Below are 27,612 nucleotides of genomic sequence, written 5' to 3'. Positions count from 1 at the left end.
CAGACCGCGGACCCGCACGCTTGAGACAGCAGGCTGAGAAGGGAGCTCCGGGAGCGCACGCGGGGCGGCTGGCGGCTGGCGGGCCACCTGCACGGGGGAGCAGGCGGACTCGCGGACAGCACTCGCGAGACAGCAGACTGAGACCGGGAGCTCCGGGAGCACGCGCGGGGCGGCTGGCGACTGGCCGCTGGCGGGGTNGGCGGGGTTGGAAACACAAAGGACAGAGACGTGCCGGCCCTGGAAGTGAGGGCTGGGACGCCGGGTGTGGGGCGCACAGCCCGGGATGCTGCAGGGTTGAGCAGCACCAACAGAAACAGAGTTAAAGTGGCCAGAACATCAGTGGAGAACGATCCGCGATCCCTCTGTTCTGAGACAGAGGCTGAATTTCAGCCGCTGCTGCTCTCTCAGAAGAGGCACAGCAGACCGCCAGGGAAAGCCACCAGAGAACAAAAGCCTGGAAATACCGGCTCACAGTGTGCCCAACCCCAACCCCCCTCGCAAGGGACACAGAGACTCTACCCAAACAGGGTTTTCTGAGTACCTGCAGGCAGGCCCCTCCCCCAGAAGGCAGGCTGAAAAATCAAGAAGCCCACAACCCGGAGCGCCTGAGTGGCGCAGTCACCAAGCACCTGTCTTCGGATTAGGGTGTGATCACAACGCTCCGTAAGGAGTCCTTCATCGGGCTTCTCCACCGGGAACCTGCTTCTTCCTCTCCCACTCCTCTGCTTGGGTTCCCTTTCTTGCTGACTGTCTCTCTCTCTCTCAAATAAATAAATAAACTCTTTAAGGAAGAAGCCCACATCCCTAAGATCTCTATAAAACAAGGGCGCACGGCCTGGGTCCCAGTCAACACTTGGGCTCTGGACAACCCTGCAATCTCTCTTCATCAGAATGACGAGAAGGAGAAGTCCCCCCCAGCAAAGAAAAGATAATGAGTCTGTGGCCTCTGCCACAGAATTGGCCTCGGCCACAGAATTAATACATATGGATGTATCCCAATTATCAGAAATGGAATTCAGAGCAACAATGGTCAAGATGATGAGTAAACTTGAAAAAAGCATCAGAGAAAGCGTTGCTGAGAATATAGAATCCCTAAGGGCAGAAATGAGAGCGAATCTGACAGAAATTAAAAATTCTATGAGCCAAATGCAGTCAAAACTAGAGGCTCTGACGGCCAGGGTCACCGAGGCAGAGGAACGCGTTAGCGAATTGGAGGATGGGTTAGTAGAAGAAAAAACGAAAATAGAAGCTGGTCTTAAAAAAATCCACGCCCACGAATGTAGATTACGGGAGATTACTGACTCTATGAAACGATCCAATGTCAGAATCATCGGCATCCCTGAAGGGGTGGAGAAAAACAGAGGTCTAGAAGAGATATTTGAACAAATTGTAGCTGAAAACTTCCCTAATCTAGCAAGGGAAACAAGCATTCGTGTCCAAGAGGCAGAGAGGACCCCATCCAAGCTCAACCAGGACAAACCTACGCCACGGCATGTCATAGTGCAATTCGCAAATATTAGATCCAAGGATACAGTATTGAAAGCGGCCAGGGCAAAGAAATTTCTCACGTACCAAGGCAAAGGTATCAGGATTACGTCAGACCTGTCTACAGAGACCTGGAATGAGAGAAAGGCTTGGGGGGGCATTTTTAAAGCTCTTTCAGAGAAAAACATGCAGCCAAGGATCCTTTATCCAGCAAAGCTGTCATTCAGAATTGATGGAGAAATAAAGACGTTCCAAAATCGCCAATCATTAACCAATTTCGTAACCACGAAACCAGCCCTACAGGAGATATTAAGGGGGGCTCTATAAAGGTAAAAAGGCCCCAAGAGTGATACAGAGCAGCAAGTCACAACCGATACAAAGACTTTAAAGAGAAATGGCATCATTAAAATCATATCTGTCAATAATCTCTATCAATCTAAATGGCTTAAACTCTCCCATAAAACGCCACAGGGTTGCAGATTGGATAAAAAGACATGACCCATCCATTTGCTGTCTACAAGAGACTCATTTTGAACCCAAAGATGCATTCAGACTTAGAGTAAGGGGATGGAGTACCATCTTCCACGCAAATGGACCTCAAAAGAAAGCTGGAGTAGCAATTCTCATATCAGATAGACTGGATTTTAAACTAGAGGCCATAGAGAGAGATACAGAAGGGCACTATATTATTCTTAAAGGAAGTATTCAACAAGTGGATATGACAATTATTAATATATATGCCCCCAACAGGGGAGCAGCAAGATACACAAGCCAACTCTTAACCAAAATAAAGAGACATATAGATAAGAACACAGTAATAGTAGGGGACCTCAACACCCCACTATCAGAAATAGACAGAACACCCTGGCAAAAACTAAGCAAAGAATCAAAGGCTTTGAATGCCATACTCGACGAGTTGGACCTCATAGATATATATAGAACACTACACCCCAGAACCAAAGAATACTCATTCTATTCAAATGCCCATGGAACATTCTCAAGAATAGATCATGCTCTGGGACACAAAACAGGTCTCAGCCAATACCAAAAGATTGAAATTATCCCCTGCATATTCTCAGACCACAACGCTCTGAAATTGGAACTCAACCACAAGGAAAAACCTGGAAGAAACTCAAACACTTGGAGGCTAAGAACCATCCTGCTCAAGAATGACTCGATAAACCAGGAAATCAAAAAACAAATTAAACAATTTATGGAGACCAACGAGAATGAATACACAACGGTCCAAAACCTATGGGATACTGCAAAGGCAGTCCTAAGGGGGAAATACATAGCCATCCAAGCCTCACTCAAAAGAATAGAAAAATCTAAAATGCAGTTTCTATATTCTCACCTCAAGAAACTGGAACAGCAACAGAGGGACAGGCCTAACCCACTGACAAGGAAGGAGTTGACCAAGATTAGAGCAGAAATCAATGAATTAGAGACCAGAACCACAGTAGAGCAGATCAACAGGACTAGAAGCTGGTTCTTTGAGAGAATCCATAAAATTGATAGACCACTGGCAAAACTTGTCCAAAAACAAAGAGAAAGGACTGAGATTATTAAAATTATGACTGAAAAGGGAGAGGTCACGACCAGCACCATTGAAATTGCAAGGATTATTAGAAACTTTTATCAACAGCTATATGCCAAAAAACTAAACAATCTGGAAGAGATGGAGGCCTTCCTGGAAACCTATAAACTACCAAGACTGAAACAGGAAGAAATAGATTTCTTAAATAGGCCAATTAACTATGAAGAAATTGAGTCAGTGATAAACAACCTTCCAAATAATAAAACTCCAGGCCCAGACGGTTTTCCTGGGGAATTCTACCAAACATTCAAAGAAGAAATAATACCTATTCTCCTAAAGCTATTTCAAAAAATAGAAACAGAAGGAAAGCTACCAAACTCATTCTATGAGGCTAATATTACCTTGATCCCCAAACCAGGCAAAGACCCCCTCAAAAAGGAGAATTACAGACCGATTTCTCTAATGAATATGGATGCCAAAATCCTCAACAAGATCCTTGCTAATAGAATCCAACAGTACATTAAAAGGATTATCCATCATGACCAAGTGGGATTCATACCTGGGATGCAAGCATGGTTCAACACTCGCAAATCAATCAATGTGATACATCATATCAACAAGAAAAGACTCAAGAACCATATGATCCTCTCAATTGATGCAGAAAAAGCATTTGACAAAATACAGCATCCTTTCCTGATTAAAACCCTTCAGAGTGTAGGAATAGAGGGTACATTTCTCAATCTCATAAAAGCCATCTATGAAAAGCCTACTGCAAGCATTATTCTCAATGGGGAAAAGCTGGAAGCCTTTCCCTTAAGATCAGGAACACGACAAGGATGCCCACTCTCGCCACTATTATTCAACATAGTACTAGAAGTCCTTGCAACAGCAATCAGAAGACAAAAAGGGATCAAAGGTATCCAAATCGGCAAAGAAGAAGTCAAACTGTCTCTCTTTGCAGATGACATGATACTCTATATGGAAAACCCAAAGGAATCCACTCCCAAACTATTAGAAGTTATAGAACAATTCAGTAAGGTGGCAGGATACAAAATCAATGCCCAGAAATCAGTTGCATTTCTATACACGAATAACGAGACTGAAGAAAGAGAAATTAGGGAATCCATCCCATTTACAATAACACCAAAAACCATGCGTTACCTTGGAATTAACTTAACCAGAGACGTAAAGGACCTATATGCTAGAAACTATAGATCACTTTTGAAAGATATTGAGGAAGACATAAAAAGATGGAAAAATATTCCATGCTCATGGATTGGAAGAATTAACATAGTTAAAATGTCCATACTACCCAGAGCAATCTACACTTTCAATGCTATCCCGATCAAAATACCGAGGACATTTTTCAAAGAACTGGAACAAATAGTCCTTAAATTTGTATGGAACCAGAAAAGGCCCCGAATCTCCAAGGAACTGTTGAAAAGGAAAAACAAAGCTGGGGGCATCACAATGCCGGATTTCGAGCTGTACTACAAAGCTGTGATCACAAAGACAGCATGGTACTGGCACAAAAACAGACACATCGACCAATGGAACAGAATAGAGAACCCAGAAATGGACCCTCGGCTCTTTGGGCAACTAATCTTTGATAAAGCAGGAAAAAACATCCGGTGGAAAAAAGACAGTCTCTTCAATAAATGGTGCTGGGAAAATTGGACAGCTACATGCAAAAGAATGAAACTTGACCACTCTCTCACACCATACACAAAAATAAACTCCAAATGGATGAAAGACCTCAATGTGAGACAGGAATCCATCAAAATTCTAGAGGAGAACATAGGCAACAACTTCTATGACATCGGCCAGAGCAACCTTTTTCACGACACATCTCCAAAGGCAAGAGAAATAAAAGATAAAATGAACTTATGGGACTTTATCAGGATAAAGAGCTTCTGCACAGCCAAGGAAACAGTCAAAAAAACTAAGAGACAGCCCACGGAATGGGAGAATATATTTGCAAAGGACACCACAGATAAAGGACTGGTATCCAAGATCTACAAAGAACTTCTCAAACTCAATACACGAGAAACAAATAAACAAATCATAAAATGGGCAGAAGATATGAACAGACACTTTTCCAATGAAGACATACAAATGGCTAACAGACACATGAAAAAATGTTCAAAATCATTAGCCATCAGGGAAATTCAAATCAAAACCACACTGAGATACCACCTTACGCCAGTTAGAATGGCAAAGATAGACAAGGCAAGAAACAACAATTGTTGGAGAGGATGTGGAGAAAGGGGATCCCTCCTACATTGTTGGTGGGAATGCAAGTTGGTACAGCCACTCTGGAAAACAGTGTGGAGGTCCCTTAAAAAGTTAAAAATTGAACTACCCTATGACCCAGCCATTGCACTACTGGGTGTTTACCCCAAAGATACAGACGTAGTAAAGAGAAGGGCCATATGCACCCCAATGTTCATAGCTGCATTGTCCACAATAGCCAAATCATGGAAGGAGCCGAGATGCCCTTCAACAGATGACTGGATTAAGAAGCTGTGGTCCATATATACAATGGAATATTACTCAGCTATCAGAAAGAACGAATTCTCAACATTTGCTGCAACATGGACGGCACTGGAGGAGATAATGCTAAGTGAAATAAGTCAAGCAGAGAAAGACAATTATCATATGATTTCTCTCATCTATGGAACATAAGAACTAGGATGATCGGTAGGGGAAGAAAGGGATAAAGAAAGGGGGGGTAATCAGAAGGGGGAATGAAACATGAGAGACTATGGACTATGAGAAACAAACTGAAGACTTCAGAGGGGAGGGGGGTGTGGGAATGGGATAGACTGGTGATGGGTAGTAAGGAGGGCACGTATTGCACGGTGCACTGGGTGTTATATGCAACTAATGAAGCATCGAACTTTGCATCGGAATCCGGGGATGTACTGTATGGTGACTAGCATAATATAATAAAAAAATCATAAAAAAAGGACTATATCAGATGGCACAGTTCAGATGCTTTTCCAAATTTTTAACATCACCTGATTTTATGCTCACAACAACCCCATAAGACAGGTACTACTGGTACACCCCTTCTCCAGGTGAGCCATTTAAAGCTCAAAAAAGCTAGGCAACTTGTCTGAGGGCATACAAATAAAAAGTTGTGGTGCAAAACAATTCAAAATGATAAAATATACATACCATAAAAAGGCAACCTATTGCTGGGGCCCATACATAGTCACTACGCTAAACTGTCATCGTGAAAATTAAAATATTCTTTCTATTGCAGGTTTGAGCACTCAGCATGGGACTGTGGCATTTCAGAGCTGGAAAACAGCCTAGAGAAAACCTGCTTAGAATATCCACATCTTACAGGTGAAGAACTAAGCCCAGGAAGGGGAGGGTGGGCCTTGTCTTAGTCATGCAGCAATTTGGTGACAGAACCGTGACCACAACACTCCTGCCTGCAGGGACTCCCTCTTGTAATTTTTTGGAGGGGAAAGGCAAATAAATTACATTTATTTATCAATTTCCTAAAAGGGCATTTAATTAAAAAAACGCCTTAGAACTGAATGTATTTCATTTTATAAATAACTCACTCTTGTCCTAATTCTTTATCCTTTCACTACAAACTGTGCCAGACTGCCACTAGATCAATAACCAGTTTGGGGAACACAGCCCTCGAGGCTATGTGAACCACATTATTGCACTATTAGCATTCAGAGACTCCCAGAGGGGCTGTGGAAAGAAATCATGGGGTCAGTCATCTTGGTTAAGAAAAAAATTACGTCTTTATTCTCCCTAACTGAAAGAGCATTTCCTTCAATTATGAACACAGGCAACAAAGCGCTGTAGTATCATTAGCAGCACCTGTAGCTTTGTCACCCAGCAAAATCAGACATTTATATATCACATTACACTTGTTGTAGGCATCTTGAAGTATTGTTTATGCTCATCACTACTTTGAAAGTATGGTCATTATTTAGGTCACTGTTAGGTCTCTTATTTCATGCATTAGTGAAATAGTATGTATATTGCCATAAAACACTTTTTAAAAATATCTTAGTTTTAATTTCAATATAATTGGTTTCCTTTAGACTCCTATGTCTTTGTATACATTTAAAACATTACTCCAGGAAGGAGTATCATGCTGCCAAAGGAGCCCATGACACAAGAGGTTACAAAACCTGCCCTAACCCCTACCTATCCCTTCCCTCAGTCCTCACACCCTGTTATGACCAGTCCTCAGAAAGGAGGGACAACAGCTCCCAGGGCAAATGTCCACCATGCACTTTCCTCATCAGGAATTCTCCACGGGTCCTCAATTTCACCCCTTCCTTCTGTCCTCCTAAATCATCATAAGGTTTCACCATCTGTATAACCGGCCAAATAGGGTGAGGCTAGGGAGAGATCTAGTGTCAACATTTAAGAAGGTGGTTACTCTCAGGGCAGGGTCCTGATTCTGCAAATGGAGAATCGGCACTTGTAAAGCCCTGAGAATGAGTTCCCCCTTAAAGTTATATAACCTGGGTGCCTCGGGCCTCACCCCAGTTCAGGCCCTGTTATAACCAAATACGTACTCGTAGTTTAAGCAAACCTCTTGAAAATGCTACACTCAGCTTTCATTAGAACTCAGCCTCAACCCTGACTCCACATAAGAATCACCTGAGAAGCTCTTAAAAGTCCTCATGTTCAGGCTGCACCCCAGGCTAATTAAATGAGAGTTTCTGGAAGTGACCCCTGCCACCTGTATTTTTTATTTTGCATTTAAAGCTCTCCAGCAGATTCTTAAATACAAACAAGGCTGAGAAACAGGGCTTGAGAAAGAAGACCTCTTTTTTTTTTTTTAAAGATTTTATTTATTTGACAGAGAGAGAGACAGCCAGCGAGAGAGGGAACACAAGCAGGGGGAGTGGGAGAGGAAGATGCAGGCTCCCAGCGGAGGAGCGGGACTGATGTGGGGCTCGATCCCGGAACTCCGGGATCACGCCCTGAGCTGAAGGCAGACGCTTAACGACTGAGCCACCCAGGCGCCCCAAGAAAGACCTCTTCAGATATCCCTTAGGAGTTGGGGGTGAATCTGAAATCCAACTGTTTAAGCTTGAAAAGTGACAGATGATTAAGACTCAGTCCCCACACACAAGCACTCATCTCTTCATTCACTCAGCAAACATGCCAGAGTGTCCACAGCACAGCTCCTCCTCCCTTCCCTTCAGGTAAGCTTGCAGACTAGTGAGGAAGACAGAAATTAGTCAACCTATAAAGGAGTATTTACAAACTGATAAAAGTGCTATAAAGGAGCACATGCTGAGAGTAAAGTAGGGAGGGAACTGTCACACAGAAGCATTATCTAACAGGATTAACCCATCCAAGGATTATGTAACTCCCTAGGGATAAGTACTTTGGTTTTGACTTACCATTCACTCTTCATTACGAATTTTACAACTTTACAGAGAGAAAACTGTTAGCTAACTAATCTTGTCTAATAGCAATGCAAGTGAATTTCATCTTAGAAAAGAGTATAATAACCAAGTTACAGTTTTACTGCTCTACAGGGCATTCATCAATTTTATATGTAATTTAGCAATCTTACTCCAGCATTCTTTCTTTCCATGACTATAAATACTTCTGACTCTCCTACACTTTCTTGAACCACCTTTACTCTATGCTGATTCCTTCGTTAATGAATTAATTTGACAGAACCTACTTTAGACAGGATGGTGGGGACAGCCCACAAATCCTGAAGAAGGAAGAACCAGCCATTGGAAAGAAGGGGGGAAACAGACCACGGGGAACCCAAGACCTTGAGATAACATGGTCTTTCCTGCACCAGAAATGGGTAGGCCAGTGAGGCCAGGCTACAGATTGCAAACACAAGCAGAGGGCAGGTTTAAGATAAGGATGGAGAAGCAGAGCCTAGATTACTTAGGGCCTTACGGATCAGTGTAGTGACTTTGATTTTAGTCTGACTACAACAAGCCAACCAGTGGATGATATCAAGGAGGAGGATGAAAAGATCATTCCTACTGCCATGTGGGAAAAGAGACTGGAAGAGAGAAGCGAGAAGGCCAAGAAATCAATGACAAAACCACTCTGATATCCGAGTGAGTGGCTGAAGGTGGGCCGGTTCTAGTAGGTATAGAGAGATGGAGGGAGCAGGCAATGAGACTGAAGCCGCACTGCCAGGACTGTTGATGGATTACACTGTGGAATGAGGAAAAGGGCGGAATCAAGGATGACTTCTAGGGGCGCCTGGGTGGCTCAGTCGTAAGCCTTCGGCTCAGGGCCTGATCCCGGCGTTCTGGGATCAAGCCCCGCATCAGGCTCCTCTACTAGGAGCCTGCTTCTTCCTCTCCCACTCCCCCTGGTTGTGTTCCCTCTCTCACTGGCTGTCTCTCTCTGTCAAATAAATAAATACAATCTTTAAAAAAAAAAAGGATGACTTCTAGGTTCCTGGATTGAGCAACTATAGCTGGTGGTGGCATTGGCTGAAATAGGCAAGGCTAGCGGTTAGAAGTTAACACACACACACACACACACACACAGATGCATGTAACTCATGAAGTTAAGAATGGACTCACAACTCCATGAGTGTGATGAGGCTACTACAACCAGATTAAATTCTCACAGAGCATTCTCTTTGGTCTTCAAGGTTTGTGTCACAAAACATTACACTAATGGATTTCAAGCAATAAATTGGAAAATTCTAAGTGGCAGCTCAAAGTTTGGCCCAATCTTGCCCTCATTCTTACTTAACATATGCTGACTACAAATAATTTTTATTTAATAATTCTTTAAATGAAGGAAGAAAATTCAAAATTAACTGTGAGTATACTTAAACTGTCAAAGGTAAAAGGCAGCATCAGGATTTATAAAATACAACTGAGAAAGCCTTACACTTGTGAAAAAATGTTAATCCTTTACACATGTGATAATTTAGACAACCGCCCCCTTTCTCACCCCCCCACTCCCAGGAAATTAAGCTGCAGATGTGGGCACAAATCAGGTAAAAGACCAGTGTAATTAAAATAAACAACAAAAGCGTCAGAAACTTATTCTTGTATACAACAAAGCAGCTTTAACTTTTCCAGAAGATAAAGTTGGAAGATACAACAATAAAGCTTAATGATCATTTACAGTGAAATGGAAACTGGAAACTTTCTGTGTCTACCCCAAGTCCAAATACAATGTGATGTGACTTTAAACTAATCACAGCAAGTGACTTATAGCAGTGACCACGCTGCCTTGTAGTGATAAACTCCAAACTTGCCACTGAAATAATGCTCTATCAAAAAAACTATTTTAAGGAACCAAGTTATGTAATATCAAAGGATGATCTGGGTCAGATTTTTTTCCCACTCAGAAAATATTCCGTGATTCCAGATTATAATCAGCACCTTACTAAACAGAATAATCAAGAAGAGGCTACTATGCATGAAGAGCGAGAGAAGTGAAGGCTGAGCTTCTGGCTCCAAACTCTACTAACCTTATGTCTTTGGGCAAATTTCTCAACGCCCCCTAAACTTCAATTTCCACATCTGTAAGATAAGGATAACAACAGTACCACAGGAGAGACTTCCAGTGTTTATCCAGAGCCAGTTCTCTCCTTGCAGGCATAGGAGAGAATTACACAGCCCCCAGTCTGCTCTGCAGTTCAGTGGATCCATGTGACAAGTTCTGGCCAATGCACTGTGAGCAGCAGTAATGTGAGTCATACCCAGGACCAAGTATTTAACAGCTAGGGTGAGAAACTATTTCTCTGTTGCGGCAATTATAGGAACAGGTGCTTGCTGGGGGAGGTGCCACAAGATAAAGTAGCCAGGATCATGAAGCTACCACATGGAGGGCAGCTGCCCTTAGAGGGTTCACCGTGGCCTACTGCAAAGCAGGAAGCAAACCTGCATTTTGTTAAGGCACTGGGATTTCAGTGGAATTTGTTTCACGGTTTATCGGTTTATCGTAAGCAATGTAAACTAACACAAACACCTAATTTAGTAGGATGTTGGGAGGACTAAATGAGATGGTATCTGGCAGACACTAAACCTTTAATAAAGATTAGTAGAATGATTGTGGCTCCCTGATGGTTAGCGCAAAAGGACTTTATTTCCCATAGTCAAGCTATCAGAATCTTCTCAGCTATTTAAGAGTTGTCCTACAACGTTCCTGAACCCACTCTGAGGTTTACCAAGGACTTCACAGTACAGGCGTGGTGGACAGCTGAGTGGTTTTTATCTCAAAATGAGGAAAAGGAAAAAGTTCCTGCATGGCTGTGTGAACTTACGAAAGTAACTTAGATCAGAGTAAAAGAACAGAGGACCTCAGCACAGCCCTGGAATAATCACCTTCTTCATACAGATTTGTAGACCCAATACTGAGGCAGTATAAATGATGCTAAGAGTTTGGGGCTTTGCTTTTTGTTTAAGTTGTGGGAAGTGCTCAAACACTCACTGGGTTGGGAGCAGGGATGGAAAGATAAGAAAACACTAAATCAAAACTTTGAGAAGGTAATAAGTTCATTCTGCCAAAATTTTGGCAGCTCCATAGTACTTACTAATCATTATAAGAGTGCTTCAGGAATTGGGGGAGTAAAGGATGATCATATATGATATGACTCGCAGGGACAGGAGAGGAAATAGGGGCAGTTCCACTCAAACTATCCCACGTACTTGTCCCCTTGTCCCTAACAGAACTTCAAATGGCATTATATATTCCTCAAGAGGAAAATAAAACGAAATGTTATCATTTTGCCACAGGCTCTAGAATTTCTGTCCTGATCTCCTTCTGCTAAAGAACAAAATCTATTTTAACTTCAACTCCGTTAAAAGGCATGAATCTCAGGTCACAATCTCAATTTTTCCCCCTTTCAAAAAGAAAAATAAGATACCTGCTAAATTTTCTTACTTTATTTTACAACAGCTGGAAGAAGCAAGGAGAAATTCCACAGATGCTTATAGAACAGGCCTTAAGCCCACTAAAAATGGTTCTCATAAACGAGACACCCGTCATGGACAATCAAATGTACAAATGGGAGATACTTACCACATTTAATACTCTCTATCCGTACAGGGAGGCCAGACTGTGCTGCAGCAATCAGTTTTAAGGCAATGTAAAACTGTGTTGGACCAAAATAACCAACCCGCTTTGCACCACACAGTTCTGTGATCTGAAAACAGACAAGAAAAAACCAGGCTGAAAACCCCATTTCATAACAGGAAAATGAGACAAGATATATTATGAAATCTCAAGGATTTCACAGTGTAGCTAACCAAAAACTCCCTGGAGAACCTATGTGTACACACTGGTTGGGGGTTTTTTCCTCCAGTTTATAGGAAGATTTTCAATTCAGATAATTAAATTCTACCTACTCATGATGTTTCAGGACTGAGTGATTATTCCTCCTCTTTCAAAGAAAAAAATAAAGGTGACAAAGGATGGCTGTTACTGTTCTTACAAAAGACAGTGACTTGTTCAGGGGGTGGATACTAATGTACAAAGTCTAGAAGATCACTGGGGTGATAACAGAACAGGTTAGTCATTACCACTACTTGTGGATTATCCCAGCTGATCAAAACTAAAAGCGAATTAATTATTTTTAAAGTTTTCAGGCAACAGATTTCCTAAGCATTGAAACTACATGACAAGCGCTCACTTCAGAGAAGCAAAAGGGGTGGGGGGGACTATGAACACAAATGTCTTTAAGCTCTTGCAATCTTTGGGGCGCCTGGGTGGCTCAGTCGTTAAGCATCTGCCTTCCGCTCAGGTCACGCTCAGGTCACAATCCCAGCGTTCTGGGATCCAGCCCTGCATCCAGCCCCGCATCCAGCCCTGCATCGGGCTCCCTGCTGAGCAGGAAGCCTGCTTCTCCCTCTCCCACTCCCCCTGCTTGTGTTCCCTCTCTGGATGCCTCTCTCTCTGTCAAATAAATAAAATCTTTAAAAAAAAAAAAAGATCTTGCAATCTTTAATTTGCAGACCTTTAACACATATCCGATCGGTAGTTTAAAACTAACAAATATTCAATGACTTTTTAAAGTTATTTCAAAGTAATACTCAAAAGTTCAAATAACAGTAAGTGGGGGGAAGATCTAAAAAGCACCCTCCACTTCCTATGGCCCAGAGGAAAACATATTTTTTTAGAAATGTTCTATGCATATATATAGCACACACCAGTGTTTTTCCTCTTTATTCAATACTTTATACAAACAGAATACTACATATTATTTTGCAACTTACTTTCATTTAGCATTATCCCTTGAAGAAAAATCTTCTCTATCAGCACAGTTAAAATTACATCTTTCTTTTAACAACTACACAATACCCTGCTATAAAGATACACCGTGGTTTCTTTTTTTAGTTGGTCCGTATGGATGGGCTTTTAGATTTCCAAACTATAAACAGTCACTAATTAATCTTAAGAAAATTCCTATAAAAATTCAACTAGGATGTCAGCAAAAAATGGGGGGAATAAGGGCCTCCAAAAATTCTCTCCTCCATCAAAGCAGTGAGAAAACCAACTAAGCAAATGGACAGAACTCTGGAAATTAACCCAAGGCATGCAGCAATCCAGGGAGCGTTTGTTCAAGAAAAGCTGCTGAATCTCTGGAAGAACACTGAGCTTTGTGCTATTTAACTGGCCTTACACCCAAGCTCCCACCCCAACTGCAGGCATCACTGTGGTTGCAGGCATCCCTAGCCTGCAGTCACAGTGAGACGAACAGCCTGGCTGCCACAGGAGGGGGCAGGACAGGGCTGGGCTTCTTGAATGTACAGATTAGTGTTTGTCTTTCTCCCTCCCTCTCTCTCCCCCTCCCTCCCTTCCTTCCTTCTGATACTTCTAGTATTTCTCATAGCAGGTGGTCTAACTCTCCTAGCCCTAGACTTGTTGCTGGGGTCGGAGGAGAGCAAGTCCTGTCTTCGTGGCTGGATCCACCTGGAACGGAGCTTTCCTCAAATGCAACTGGTGGAGGACAGGTGGGGAGCAGTCCTGGTTCAAATACTGCAGATTCACTGCTCTTACCAAGATTTAGGAGATTTTCTTGAATGTTTCTCCATTTGCTGTATGTCCTCAGGTCAATTTCCAATGACTTATTTTTTTTTTTTGTTACCATTTAAAAGGTTGTTTCATTGGAGAGGGTCTGCTGAGTTTCTCAGGCTGCTGTTCCAAAAGTCTCAATCCTCCCCAGATTCATTCTTGACTGGAGAAGCAACAGGATGTCATGGTAAAGAGAACAGCCCCTGGAGTCAATGACTCGGTTGTGAATCCTGGCCTGGGCACTAATTAGCTATTTGCATAACCTAAGGCAAACTACTTAACTCTTGTGCCTCAGTCTCCCCATAAGTGTAAAGAGAGATGATGGTAATTATCTCATGAGAGCTAATTAGCAGTGCTGACAATAGTGTCCATTCAATAAATGCACTGCTGTCTGATTTATTGATCCACTTGCCTTATTTTGTTCCAGTCTAGCTGCATATTAGAATAACCGGAGGAGTTTCTGAAAAATACAGCTACGTAAGCCCTACCCCCCAAAGATTCTGTTTCAGCTGGTAAATTGTGCGGCCCAGGCATGGGTATTTTTGCAAAGCTCTCAAGGTAATTCTAACATGCACCAAAGGCTGAGAATCACTGCTCTTTCAGTGATCTCATTCTTTCTCCAGGCCTCAATTACCATCCAAAGGATCACCAAATCACTCTCTCCAAACATAACATCTCAGACACTTCATGCACTTTTCCAAAACCCTAGTGTGGATACCCAATGCCATCTTAGACATAACACAAATAAGCCCCTCCCCACATATCCTGGTACCGGCTAATTAATCTTGCTGGTGTCAACTATTCCATATACTAAATCAGAAACTTATCTTCAATGGTAACCATACCCAGTTGATCTTACCACCAACCCACATCCCAAATCAAGGCTATCTTCTCCACTGTCACGGCCTTAACCCTTCCTAGTATCTCATCTGGCTATCATGACAGATTTTCTAAACAGAATTCACACACTTAACCATACAGGGACAGATTTTTTTTAACTTTTTTCTAACTGTATTCCATTAGTTGGTGGTGTTCTCGCAACAAAACAAGCAGGAACTAATACTGAGAGAGATGAGAACCCCTGAGTGTGACTTTCAGATACTAGTAAGTTTTCCTCAAGTGAACAAGTAGACATCAATACTAATTATCAGAATTTGTTTCTCGAAGAAATACAATATTCATATGGAAAAGCATAATATAGATACAGAAAAGCATACAAATCCTAAGTATAGTGCATGGGGAGATAAGTTTTCATAAATGGAACACAACTACATAAGAAGCAGTCAGGATCAAGAAATAAAACATTATAAGCCTTCTAGAAGCCCCCCTGTGCAGCTCCTTTCAATCGCTACCCATATGCCATTTTCCTAACTTCTAATACCACAGGTTAGTCTTGCCTTTTTCTGAACTTTATATATAACTTTAACTATAGTCAAAGAGTATGTACCCACATGTCTGCCTTCTTTGTTCAATGTTGTTTGTGACATTCTTCCAAGTTGTGGAGTGAAATTACAGTTCAGTCATTTCAGTTGTTATTCAAATATTTCTGTGGATGTATCCCAAATTATCTATCCTTCTGACCCTGGACATTTGGATGGTTTCCACTTTGGGTCTGTTCTGAATCGTGCTGCTCTAATATTCTTGCTCATGTCTTGTCAAGACATGTAGAGTAGAATACATTAGCCTGAAATACATTTCTCTTTAGGTTTCTATCCAAGAGTGCTAACTGCTGGCTTACCAGATATGTATATGTTTACTGTTAGTGGATATGGCCACGCTGCCACCAATGGTGTTTGGGAATTCAGTTTACTCTATGTCCTTGCCAACACTTGGTATTTTAGGCTTTTTCATTTTCACCATTCTAATGGGAGTGTGGTAGTATCTCATTATAGTTCTACTTTGCATTTTTCTGAGAACTAGGAAGTTTATCACCTTTTCATAGGATCATAGGTATTATGGTCCTGAGACCAATTCCAAAATGTGAAGGTGGTGGTATCCCACACAGCACCAAGTAACTGTCCAGATAACACCTGGGTGTACAACAGTTCAACTCAACTCTGACAGGATTACCTAGAGACAGCATCAGATTCTACAGATTAAGGAAGGGTTCAGTCCTCCAAGACTGCCCCCTTACTCCCCTCCCCCAACTTCAGACGTTAGTCACAAGCCCAGGTTGTTACCAAGCGGCTATAAATCAGATGTTCCCATGACTCCGTCCTCAGGTTTAGTTAGTTTGCTACAACAGCTCACAGAACTCAAAGAAACATTTTACTCAGTAGATTAACAGTTTATTATAAAAAGCATATAACCCAGGAACAGCCAAATGAAAGAAATGAATAGGGCAAGGTATGCGGGAGTGTGCAGTTTCTATAGCCTCTTGGAGCACCACTCCACTCTCCCCAAATAGCTGGTGCTCACCAACTCGGAAGCCCTCTGAACCTTGTCCTTTTTGGATTTCTATGGATGCTTCATTACATAAGCATGATTGATTAAATCCTGATCATTGGTGACTGATTCAACCTCCAGCCCCCTCCCCACCTGGAGGTTTGTGGGGGAGGTGGGTACCGAAAGTTCCAAACTTCAAATTACAAGTTGGTTCCCTTGGCAACCAGCCCCCAACCCGGTTACCTGAGGGCTTACCCTAAGTCACCTTATTAACATAACAAAAGACACATTTACTGCTCTAATCGCAGGAAATTCCAAGGGTTTTAGGAGCTCTGTGCTTTAGGAACTGAGTTGAAGACCAAATATATATTTCTTATTATAAATCACATTACAACAGGCCATTTGCATGTGACTAATTCTCTACTAATCTCCATGAAATAGGGAGATGTGTTTGCTATTCATCAGTTCATTCTCTGCCATATTGTCTATCCTCAATAAATACTGGTTGAATAAATAATTTTTCTGACCCATACTCACTTCAGCTCATCTTCCAACTCCAGTTCGTCTTCCACAGTGTCGGCATATTCTTCGTTTTGAAAGCTGACAATGCTCTTCTCATGCTTTAAGACATCTCAGCCTGGAACTCCACCATCCTCAAGACAATATTCTCTGTCCTTAGTATGGCATTAAAGTCACTTCACAACCTGGCCTGGAGCAGCTTCTCTATTTTCATCTCCGAACACGGACTAACCCAAGGACACACGGATGGACAAACGCACACACACACACACAAACACACACATTCTGTAGCTGCATTCCGCTTCTCCCACTTTCACAGACACATCTTGTACTTTCACTTCTCTGTATCTATGCACATGGTGCAGAAGATGGCGAACTAAATAGCCCTTAAAGTCAAGAATGGTTTGCAACACAGAAAACTAATTAGTTTTATAACTTTGGGGAAATTTATTTAAGTCTGCCTGAAACTTAATTTCCTCATTTGTAAAATAGAGACAGTGCCTCCCTCATAGGACTATTGTGAAGAAAAAAATAAACTAGTGTACTAAATGAACGTAATACAATGCTTAGGGATATTCAATAATTGGTGGGTTCCATCCCTTTTATCTGAAACTGGAACTTACTCCCTCCGGTTCTTGAAAGCTACTTCTCTGTACCTCCTTCCTTCCCAAGTCCCCAGGTACAGTTTATTTTCCCTGTGTATTCTCTGACTCTTCAAATATCTATAAATGCCCACCACGTGATATACTGTCTTGGATTTGCTTCCAAATAAAAGGGGGGAGGGGAGTAAGTAGAGCAGAGTGTATGGGTGGAAAGAGCATGTCCCCGAGTTGAGAACTGTTGAAGCTGGGTGATGGCGTTCATGGGGGTTCATTCTCCTACTGTCTGTACTTACGTGTATGTTATTAAGCTTTTTAATGTCTATTTCATCACTTATCACATATTATACTTATCTGTTTATCTCTACCTCCTATTAAGATGCAAGGGGTAACTTCCATTCACCACCGGCACAAGGATAGGCATCCAGGTTGCAGTCAAAAAAATCCTCAATCAAGTAAATGAACCAACCCTCACAAATAAAAAGTAACTGAGTTGTATAATACATCCCTTACTGTGAATATATAAGTTACACATCTTCAAGTACAGGCTTGCCCATACGTGGGAAAAAACACCGACATCAATATGGATCCAGCATCAATATAGTTGTTGCTGCATAATCCCTAAAAAATTATAATCCCTGACATGCAAACAATTTAACTACTATTTCAGTGTTAATTTAATATCAAGTTGACCTTCAGTTATTCCTTTGCTATAAGTAATACATAGAACTGAAAAGCTCTTAACTAAAGGTAAGTGAAATTGCTGCTAAAACCTCCATATGGTACTTTGAGACCAACACTCAAATCTGACATTAGTAAACTGCTTTATTTACCTTGGAAAGTGTCCTTTGGTCCTATACACCACTAGGATCACTGCTTTGTAGCAAACGTGGAATATACACACATAAGTGAGGTAAGCCCATAGCTCACTTTTCTTGCTCTTTGTACACTAACCCTCCAAGAGACATGCCAAGAACTTCCTGAAATATTCAAGCCATAAGGAAGACAAAGTAATTACAAGCCTTTGGAACTTATGTATGGACCCTTGTAAGCCTAAAATATCTTAATTCATAAAAGAGGTTAATTTTATTTTTTTTTAAGACTTTAGTTATTTATTTGACAGAGAGAGAAAGAGCACAAGCAGAGGGAGCAGCAGGCAAAGGGAGAGGGAGAAGCTGGCTCCCCGCTGAGGAAGGAGCCCGACGGGGGTCTCACCCTGGGATCACGACCTGAGCTGAAGGCAGCCGCTTAACTGACTGAGCCACCCAGGTGTCCCAGAGGTTAATTTTCTAAGTTTAGTTTCTCAAGGTTCAAGATGTTCTAAGTCTAATTAAATTCTCCATGGAAAAGCTCTAAATTGTGGGTAGAAATGTTTTAAGACAAACTAAGAAAATAAGGTGGTGCTTTATCCCCAGGTACTCAATTAGCAGGAGATATTTTATATAATCACGCCTTCAAACAGTCCAAGTTGCCAAGCATTGCTAAAAATAAAGAAAAAATACAAAGATTCCACTCCTTTTTTTTTTTTTGTCTAAACTCCAAACCTGTAACACTCTCAGCTGGATCCATCTCAGATTACACGTTGTGCAAATTTCTGACACAGAACAAGAACCTATGGACTCGTATTTGTTTTCTCAGGTGTAAGGCCAGCAAAGGGGGGGGGGAGGAATGGATGGAATCAACTTCCTTACAGCTTACAGATGTGCACTAAACTGTGGGGGTGCTGGATACGAATCAGAAAAATTCACCGACCATTTGGGAGGAACCTGGACAAAGTTCTGGAAGAAAATTGAAGGCCACTAAAATAGCTTCCCTCCTACCTAATTCTGAAAGATTAAGTGACTGCTGAGTAATCAGTCCGCACATGTTCCAGTTTGCCTGAAATAATACTTTCTTTCCTAGCTGAAATGTAATAAATTTTCAGAACCGTTCAAAGGTTGGAATAAGATTCTCTCTTTCAAGTATTTTTTAAAGACTTCCTTAGAAAGATTTAAAATTGTAAAAAGTCTTGTTGGGAGGGGCTGAAAGAATTCTGCAAGAGCACCAGTGGACCTTTATTTTCTATTCTTTCTCTGCAGCAGCTGCCAAGTTCAGTTTCTTTGCTCACACATTGACTACTTCAAGTCCTGCCCCTAGACTCATGCAATTTCACCACACCAACGTCCACACTCCCTCCATGAGACCTTATTGAAACAAGATCACCCCCCAACTCAACGGGAGTTGGAGGGCTCCTCGTTCCCTTTCCTGTAAAACCCAGACTCCTGAGCATGGCTTTGGGGCCCTCCCATCTGGCCTAAACTACCTTTCCAACAACCCTACGTCTGACTCCTCCCCGCCCTGCTTTTAAGGCTTCAGCCACTCCAGATGCCAACCAGTCTCTCAACACATAAGAGCCATTCAAGCCTATGGGCACTGAGGTGTCCCCTGCCTGGAAGCTGGAGGTCTCCCCACTTCATTACCCGCAAGACTCATTCTCCAGATCACCTCAAGACCAACCTTATGTTTGCAACCTTAACTCCATATGGCATGTTCTCTGCATTCCAATAACCCTCCTCACTAGCTTTCTATCACATCACTAGCCTTATAATACAGCCAGGTCTGTATTTTGGTCACTGTCTCCACAGGGGAAGGAGTTGGAGTCCCCTATCCCCAAGTGCCCAGCCCAAGGCAAGAGTATATCTTTATCATGTGTACCCCAAGACTCATACTTTACAATGCTTGCTATTTTTCAGTTGCTCAATTAATATTTGCTGAATTAATTCATTTTCACAGCCTGTAGTAACAGAATCACTCTTTCTCTCATCTTGTAATTACTTTTACAACTGGCTGTTAAATTGGCTTTAGTCATCTCACACCATATAGCCATAAGAGTTCCTGCAGGAATATAAGAGAATATTGACTTGTCTGTTCCATCCCTGCTCAGCTAGGAAGGACTGGTTATGATCAAAGCATGAGGAAAGGCCTCCTCATGCTTTGTTTTGGCCCTCTGCCTCAGAGCCCAGAACGGTTCAGTGATGCTCCAGCAGCTAGGTGCTCCAGATATGCACACTGCAGGCTTCCTCCTCCAAGCCTCCTTCTACTCAGCACACCCCCAGGGGATGTCAGCCCCCAAGCAGGCACCCTCAACAACAGAAATATAGAGGAATATTTGAAGGACATGCTTACAAGTTGTACCAGCTAAAGAGTCTGGTCAACTATCCTGAGTTTTCCTTTCCTGTTCATTCACACATTCTAAAAATCAAGAGGGATTTTCAGTCCAGAGGGACCTGGGTGAGCTGCCCAAGAAAATATGAACCCCCATATCCAAATACTCAACATCAAGTACCACAGTTTTGCCTAAGCCAAATTAGCACACTGTTAAAGAGAAGACAGACGTTCAGTGCTTAGGCATAACTTCAGACAGAAAAGCCCACTAACACCTGGAAGAACTTAACACTTTAAAATATATTAGGCACCTCCCCATTAAAAGCATTTGCGTTCGGGCCATGCTACGAAGAGAACAGCACTGAACGAAATAACTTTTTTCTCTCTCTCACTCCCTCCCTCCCTCACCCCTAAATAATTTATTATTCACCTCCCCAAAACAGAGATATTCTCCCACACCATCCCACCATCATCACCACACCTCAAGAAATCAACAATATCATACAACATATGGTCCATACTCACGTTCCCTCAATTGTCCTATAAATGGCCTACAGAACTTTCTCTTTCATATCCAAGATTTAATTAATGTTTATGCATTACATTTTTATCTTACCTCTCCTTAATCTTCCCCTAATCTAGCACCATCTCCCTTGGTTATTCATGACACTGAATCCTTTCAAAAATTTACAATGTTCCTGCATAATGTTCCACATTTTAGATTGGTCTGTTTCCTTATGATAACATTCACGTCAAAGATTTCTAGCAGGAACACCACATAGGTGATACTGTGATACAGTAAGAGGTACATATCAGTGAGGGGCACATGTCAGAACATACCACCATTGGTTACAAAGCTTGGCCATTTGGTTAAGGTGGTGACAGCCAGATCTCTCCACTGCAAAAACATGTTTTCACAAAGTACTTTGAGACCATTCCATCCCCTGACAAACTGGCTTTTCAATCTGTTAAATACTAATTCTAAGTAAGTCTAGCAAAATTACATCAAAACCTACAGAAATAAAATCCCAAAATTACAACAAAGATGGGGAGGATATTTATTCCATGTGGTATGTGTCATTGCCTCCAGTTTATGCACAAATAAATACCACAACTCAGTGAAGTGAGATGTTCAAGGTCACAAGCCAGAGCCAATACTCAAACCTACACATGCAAGCGTCCAAAGCTCATGGTCTTCCATGAGGGGTTGGAAAACTAATGTTCACAGGCCAAATCTAGATCACTGCCTGGTTTTGTACGGCCCATGAGCTGAGAATGGTTTTTACAGATGAACATTTGCAATCAATTTGATGATCGGGGAATGCTAACTTTGAATCCTATTAGGTAAAATATTATCCCAAAACAAGAATCCCATGTTTTTTTACTAGCAGACCTGTATAACAAAAAAACAAACAAAAAAAGTACTGGATTATTGTATTTTGAATTTTGTCAATAAAAAGTTTGTGGAAGTTTGTCTTGTTTCTTGTTATATAAGTACCTATATAATGTCCTCAATTTTGCCTCCAGGCCTACAAAGCCTAAAATATTTACTGCCGGGCCCTTTACAGAAAGGGTTACCAGCCCCTGCACAACAACACACTACCTCTCTGAGCTATACTTTATATCCTTGCAGATACCCTCAACATCCATGCAGAAAGGATATTTTCTTGAAATAATGAGCTATCCTAAGTAAATGCCAGCTTAAAGAGTGAACTCTTCCATTAGAAAAGAACACAGGACCTGGGTGGCTCAGTCAGTTAAGCATCTGTCTTCGGCTCAAGTCATGATCTCTGGGTCCTGGGATCGAGCCCCTGCATAGCTGGGCTCCCTACTCTGCTCTTCCCCCTGCTCATGTGCTCGCTCAAGCACTCTCTCTCTTTCATCCCCTCTCAAATAAATAAAATCTTTAAAAAAAAAAAAAAGCACACACATGTATTTACCCCCCATTTTCTACCCATTTATATACATTTGTTTAAAATTTTCAGAAGCTTTTGAACAAGGGCTTCCTACATATTTTCACAGCAACCAATTGGAGCAACAAGATGCCAGATTTCAGTTAGAAGCAAAATTTATGTAATAATTAACACCCTAAAAATAAGATTCTGCCCTTTTTTCCAGCTTTGAGGTGTAACTGACAAATGAATTTGTCATATAAAGTGTACATTGTGATTATTCTATATACATACACATTGTGAAAGGATTCCTCCCCCAGAGTTAATTAACACATTTGTCACCTCATCTATTTACTTTTGTATGTGAGAGAGAACACTTAAGTTCTACTCTCTTAATTTCAATTATACCATACAGTGTTATGAACTATAGTCACCATGTTTAACATTATATCCTCAGACCTTATACATCTTATAACTTAAAATTTGTACACTTTTACCATCCTCTCCCCCTTTCCTCTACCCCTTAACCACACCAGCCCCGGACAACCACCATTCTATTCTTTTTTTTTTTTAAAGATTTTATTTATTTATTTGACAGAGATAGAGACAGCCAGGGAGAGAGGGAACACAAGCAGGGGGAGTGGGAGAGGAAGAAGCAGGCTCATAGCTGAGGAGCCCGATGTGGGGCTCGATCCCATAACGCCAGGATCACGCCCTGAGCCGGAGGCAGACGCTTAACCGCTGTGCCACCCAGGCGCCCCCCACCATTCTATTCTGTTTCCATGAGTTCGACTTTTTTTTTCCCTCCCAAGATTCCACATTGAAGTGATACCATGTGGTATTTGTCTCTCTCTGTCTGGCTTATTTCACTTATTTGCTTTTTATTTTAAAGGGGAAAAGGTATTATAAATCTTCATAACCATTCTTTGAAAATGTCCTTCCGCATTTGTGAAACATAATGATGCAAGTCCTCTCAGCGTGTAGGCTCCTCCCAAGTTGCAAAACAATTTTGGAAGCTACATTATCTTTCAGATCCCCCAAGATGCATTTAATTTAAGGCCAGAGAATCTATAATAAAATTACAGGCCGAATCCAGCCCACATGCTAAAAACAGGCTGTCCTGGCAGAGGTTACAGCCCAGACCTGGTCTGCCAGCATTCTTGGCCCAAGGCCCAAGATTCACCCCAGTAGTGGGGAAGACCTAGTCCACCACTCTGGCTCAGATGAAATCTGAACAGGGAAGACTCTCGGCAAAAAATCAGGAACTTGTACACTGCTAGTGGAAACAGATTGGTATAACATCCAGAGACCATTTGACAATATCCCTTAGAATTATAATCAACTTTTTGATCTAGGAATTCTACCTCTATGAATTTATATTCCATTTCACACAAGTAAAAGGACATATGTACAAGGTCACTCAATACTTATTGTCTAAGATACAGATTGAAAAACACCTAAAGGTTCCTCATCTAAAATATCAGTTTAATCAACTGTGATTCATCCACACAACAGAATTCTAGACAGCTCTGGTAGACGTGTAATATCTGTGATTACCCATCGTCTTTGGAAACCTTTTGTCTATTTGGAGAAATTTCTCATATTACAAGTCTCGCCTCCCAACTTGAAGGCTGAGAATCAAATTCCTAGGCTTCTTTGTAGCTAAACTGCAAACATGTGACCACGGCTCCACTGACCAGACATATGCACACATGACTTCGCTTTGGAAGTGAGAAATATAAGGGAAGAGAAGCTGCTCAGAGCATCTACTTTTGCAGGTGGGAAGCTGCAGCAGCTGCAAAGCTGCCTTCCTGACTCAGGATGACAATGGAAGCACTTGCAGTCAAGGCAAATCCCTGCTATCTGCTGCTCAGAGGGGGCAGGAGCACAGGTGGCTTCCACTCAATACTAGTGCTATGTGGGGCTTGGAAAGTTAGATGCTGGCCAGTTCCTCCAGCCTCCAAACAATTCTACCAGTTACCTAAAGTCCTAACTCCTCTTTGGCTTAACTATCTAGAGTGGATTCAGCTGTCTGCCACAAAAAACAAAAACCACAAACTAAAGAAGAATGACGAAGCTCCTTGTATAATGACATGGAAAGACCATCAGATTAAACTGCTGAAACAGAAAAAGCAAGGTGCACAATAGTGGGTATAGGAGGTTATTTTTTTAAGGGGGTTGCACTGTAGACACATTTACTTATATATTCATACGCTATCCCTGGAAGTTGAAGCTAACAAACTTGGCTGCCAGCTGCAGGGCAGGGAAAGGAAGGTAAGGGGCTGGCCAAGGCACAGGGGCAGAGAAGAGTTTGCTGTATTTCATATTATACCTTTTGAATTTTGAATCTTGTACCTGTATTATCTACTTAAAATGAATTCAAAAAAATTTGTGAGAAGAGACAAAGCCTAACCCCATGTCAGCAGAAAATATCAGACACACCCCAAAACCATTCCCCTTCCACTTGCTCTAAGTACAATTTCAAAACTAAGTGCCCAAGCTGAACAAAGCTGCAATGATCCTCACTCACCGAGCCCAGATCTAACACACAAACACAGTGTTCTTTCCTCTAAGTTGTCGACACAGACCAAGGCGGCAGCTTGCTTTACAAAAACGAGCTATCTGTGTAAAAGGTAGCTCTGTCTAAATGGGTGACCAAGGGAAAGGCACCTGGCCTCCCTCGGTCTCAAGTCTCACATAATGGAATGAAGCACTCTGACTAGATTGGACACAAGGCTTTTTCTAGATTCAAAAATTCTATAAAAACGAATTCTATGAGTAAAAACTAAAGCTATAGTTTGAACCTCTCCCTCAGGCACTTACCACTTCTACTTTGTATTATGATTCTCAGTATACCTGCTACATCCGCCTACAAGGCCACAAGTCTCTTGAGGGCAAGTCCAGAATTTTTAAAATCATCCTTGCATTCCCCACAGCACCCATCCCATTGATTTCCCACTAAGGCTTATGGAATACCTTAAATATGCCCTAATGAGTTTTAACTCTTCACTGCACTGAGAGAACCCCTATGAATGTTGCTTTGTACCACTGAATTGTGCCTTATGTGAATACATCAACCTATTCAAAAAAATGTTTTCGGATTTAAAGGATCAGAGACACCACCTGATTCCAGGATAGCAAGCACCTCAGGTGAGTTCAGGTAAGTCACTTGATTCCAAGCAAACAAAGCCAAAGAGAAATACAACATATTCCCCCAGAACTTTGAATTTACTCAGGGGTTTTTTTGTTCGTTTTTGCAGGAAGGAGACCACTTTTGAATTGAAACGGAGAAATATGTTAAGGGGTCAAACATGAAACTAATATGGTCCCTAGAGACGAGAATTCAAAGAAATTCTACACTCAGGCTAGCTGCTTTGGTTTTTGTACAATGGATTGGCATGTATCAGTTGGACAGAGTGATTCTACAGATTTTATCATGCACCTATATTGTCATTTGGAATGAGGAAAGATTATAGGTAGTGATGACATTTAATGGCAATGATTTATGATGACTCATATAAACCAGGCCTTCTTTGGAAAGCCAAAGCCACAGCTTTTCAAGCTGTCCAACTGGCTGCACACGTGCAGGCACACATCTCAGGGTCAGGAGTTCCTCAGGGTTGTCACCTGCCTGAGGACAAACTGGGATCTAACACTTCGAAGTGAGCTGAGGGGAAGAGTGCAATGAGAGTGAACCACCCAGGTACAAAGGAAGCATCCTGCGCACCCCACGAAGAGAGTCACTGTGATGTAGAACAGTATAGGGGAAAAGAACAATAGACTCAACAGTAAGAACATTTACTGAGGGCTAACCGTGTGCCATGCATTGATTTAAGTGCCAGGAGTCGATGAGATGAAGGAACACACACACACAAGAGTCTTGACACTAGAACTGAATTAAAATGCAACAGCGACTCAGATTACAAAAGAAAATTCATTTTAGGATGCTGGCCCTGGTTTCTAGGCTCTGCACATCACAGAATTTTGTACAGCTGGAGGCAGCAAAATCTCAGGTGAACACACATGCACTGCCAAGATTATATAAAGCTTTTACTAGTTCTGGCAACTCAGACTTAGCAGCCAAAGGATTCACTTTTCAGACAATTTGTTTATTGACATTTTTAGTGCTTTTCAAAAATAAAATTACAGGTTGGGGTTATCTGGTATTTTTGTAAGTTTGTTCACTTCAGTCCCATCTATGTATCTTTTATTTTATACGCAGTCATGCATGCACAGGCACACATGCACTCACTCATACACACACATTCCCGTTTCAAACCAGTGCCTTAGTGAGGGAAATAGAGGCACCTCATGTCAGTGGAGCACCCATGTATTATATACAAATTCTTGAAATGCTTTAGGAGGGGATGATAGAATGAAGTCTCATATCACGTTAGAGTTCTCACTCTCCAACTTAAACCGAGACACATCAGAACCCTCCAGCACAGAGTTAAAACTCATACCAGAAACAGTACTTTTTGATGGGGCAGGTAATCTGACTTCATTAATTGGGTTTGTCGAATTCCTAGTGAAGACTCTTTCAACCATTAAAACAACAAACGCTCCTCTCCCCTCCCTGATGTTCTGGCAGCCTCCTTGTGAGAAAGCTGGCCCCCTCAAACCAGGCTACATTGCAGGGCACTGAAAGAGGAGAGGGGGCCCCCTCCCTGTTCATGACTGTTCTCCCCACAGCAGGGCCTCGTGACAACCAGCACACTAAGTTCCCCAGCGTCATCATAGCAAATGCAAATGGATTCTTCGGCCCAACTAGCCAGAACCCACCTCCAAGTTCACTCTGCTATTGGTCCTACTGTGACCTGATGGCCACATTATATTAAGGGGACTAACCTCTTTCCAGAACCAAATCCCCTTTCTCTGCCCCAGCAATAAACATCCACCCTCTTCCCCACTCTAGCTTAACAGACACCATTTAAAGGCCTGGCCTTGCTCTCAACTGTCCGTCGTTGTCCCCACCTCACCCCCAGGTGCCCACTGACACTTCCCTGATACCCAAACCCCCAAACTTTCCCTGCTCTTAGGT

At 42.0% G+C, this 27,612-nt stretch overlaps 1 protein-coding gene across 1 annotated transcript in view; it reads right to left on the bottom strand.

Annotated features, from left to right (window-relative positions):
- The window catches only part of REPS2 (RALBP1 associated Eps domain containing 2), a gene marked incomplete at its 5' end in the record, with an annotated part of 225,022 nt that overhangs the window by 155,617 nt on the left and 41,793 nt on the right, over positions 1 to 27,612 (bottom strand). The window contains one exon of the mRNA XM_034649893.1: positions 12,041 to 12,164. Coding sequence (XP_034505784.1) covers positions 12,041 to 12,164 — 124 coding nt within the window. The remainder of the gene's footprint in view (positions 1 to 12,040; positions 12,165 to 27,612) is intronic.

The sequence above is a fragment of the Ailuropoda melanoleuca genome, chromosome X (genome assembly GCF_002007445.2).
Source record: "Ailuropoda melanoleuca isolate Jingjing chromosome X, ASM200744v2, whole genome shotgun sequence".
In the NCBI taxonomy this organism is placed as follows: domain Eukaryota; kingdom Metazoa; phylum Chordata; class Mammalia; order Carnivora; family Ursidae; genus Ailuropoda; species Ailuropoda melanoleuca.
Note: the sequence above shows the minus strand (reverse complement) of the source record. Positions and strands in the feature narration are given on the sequence as shown.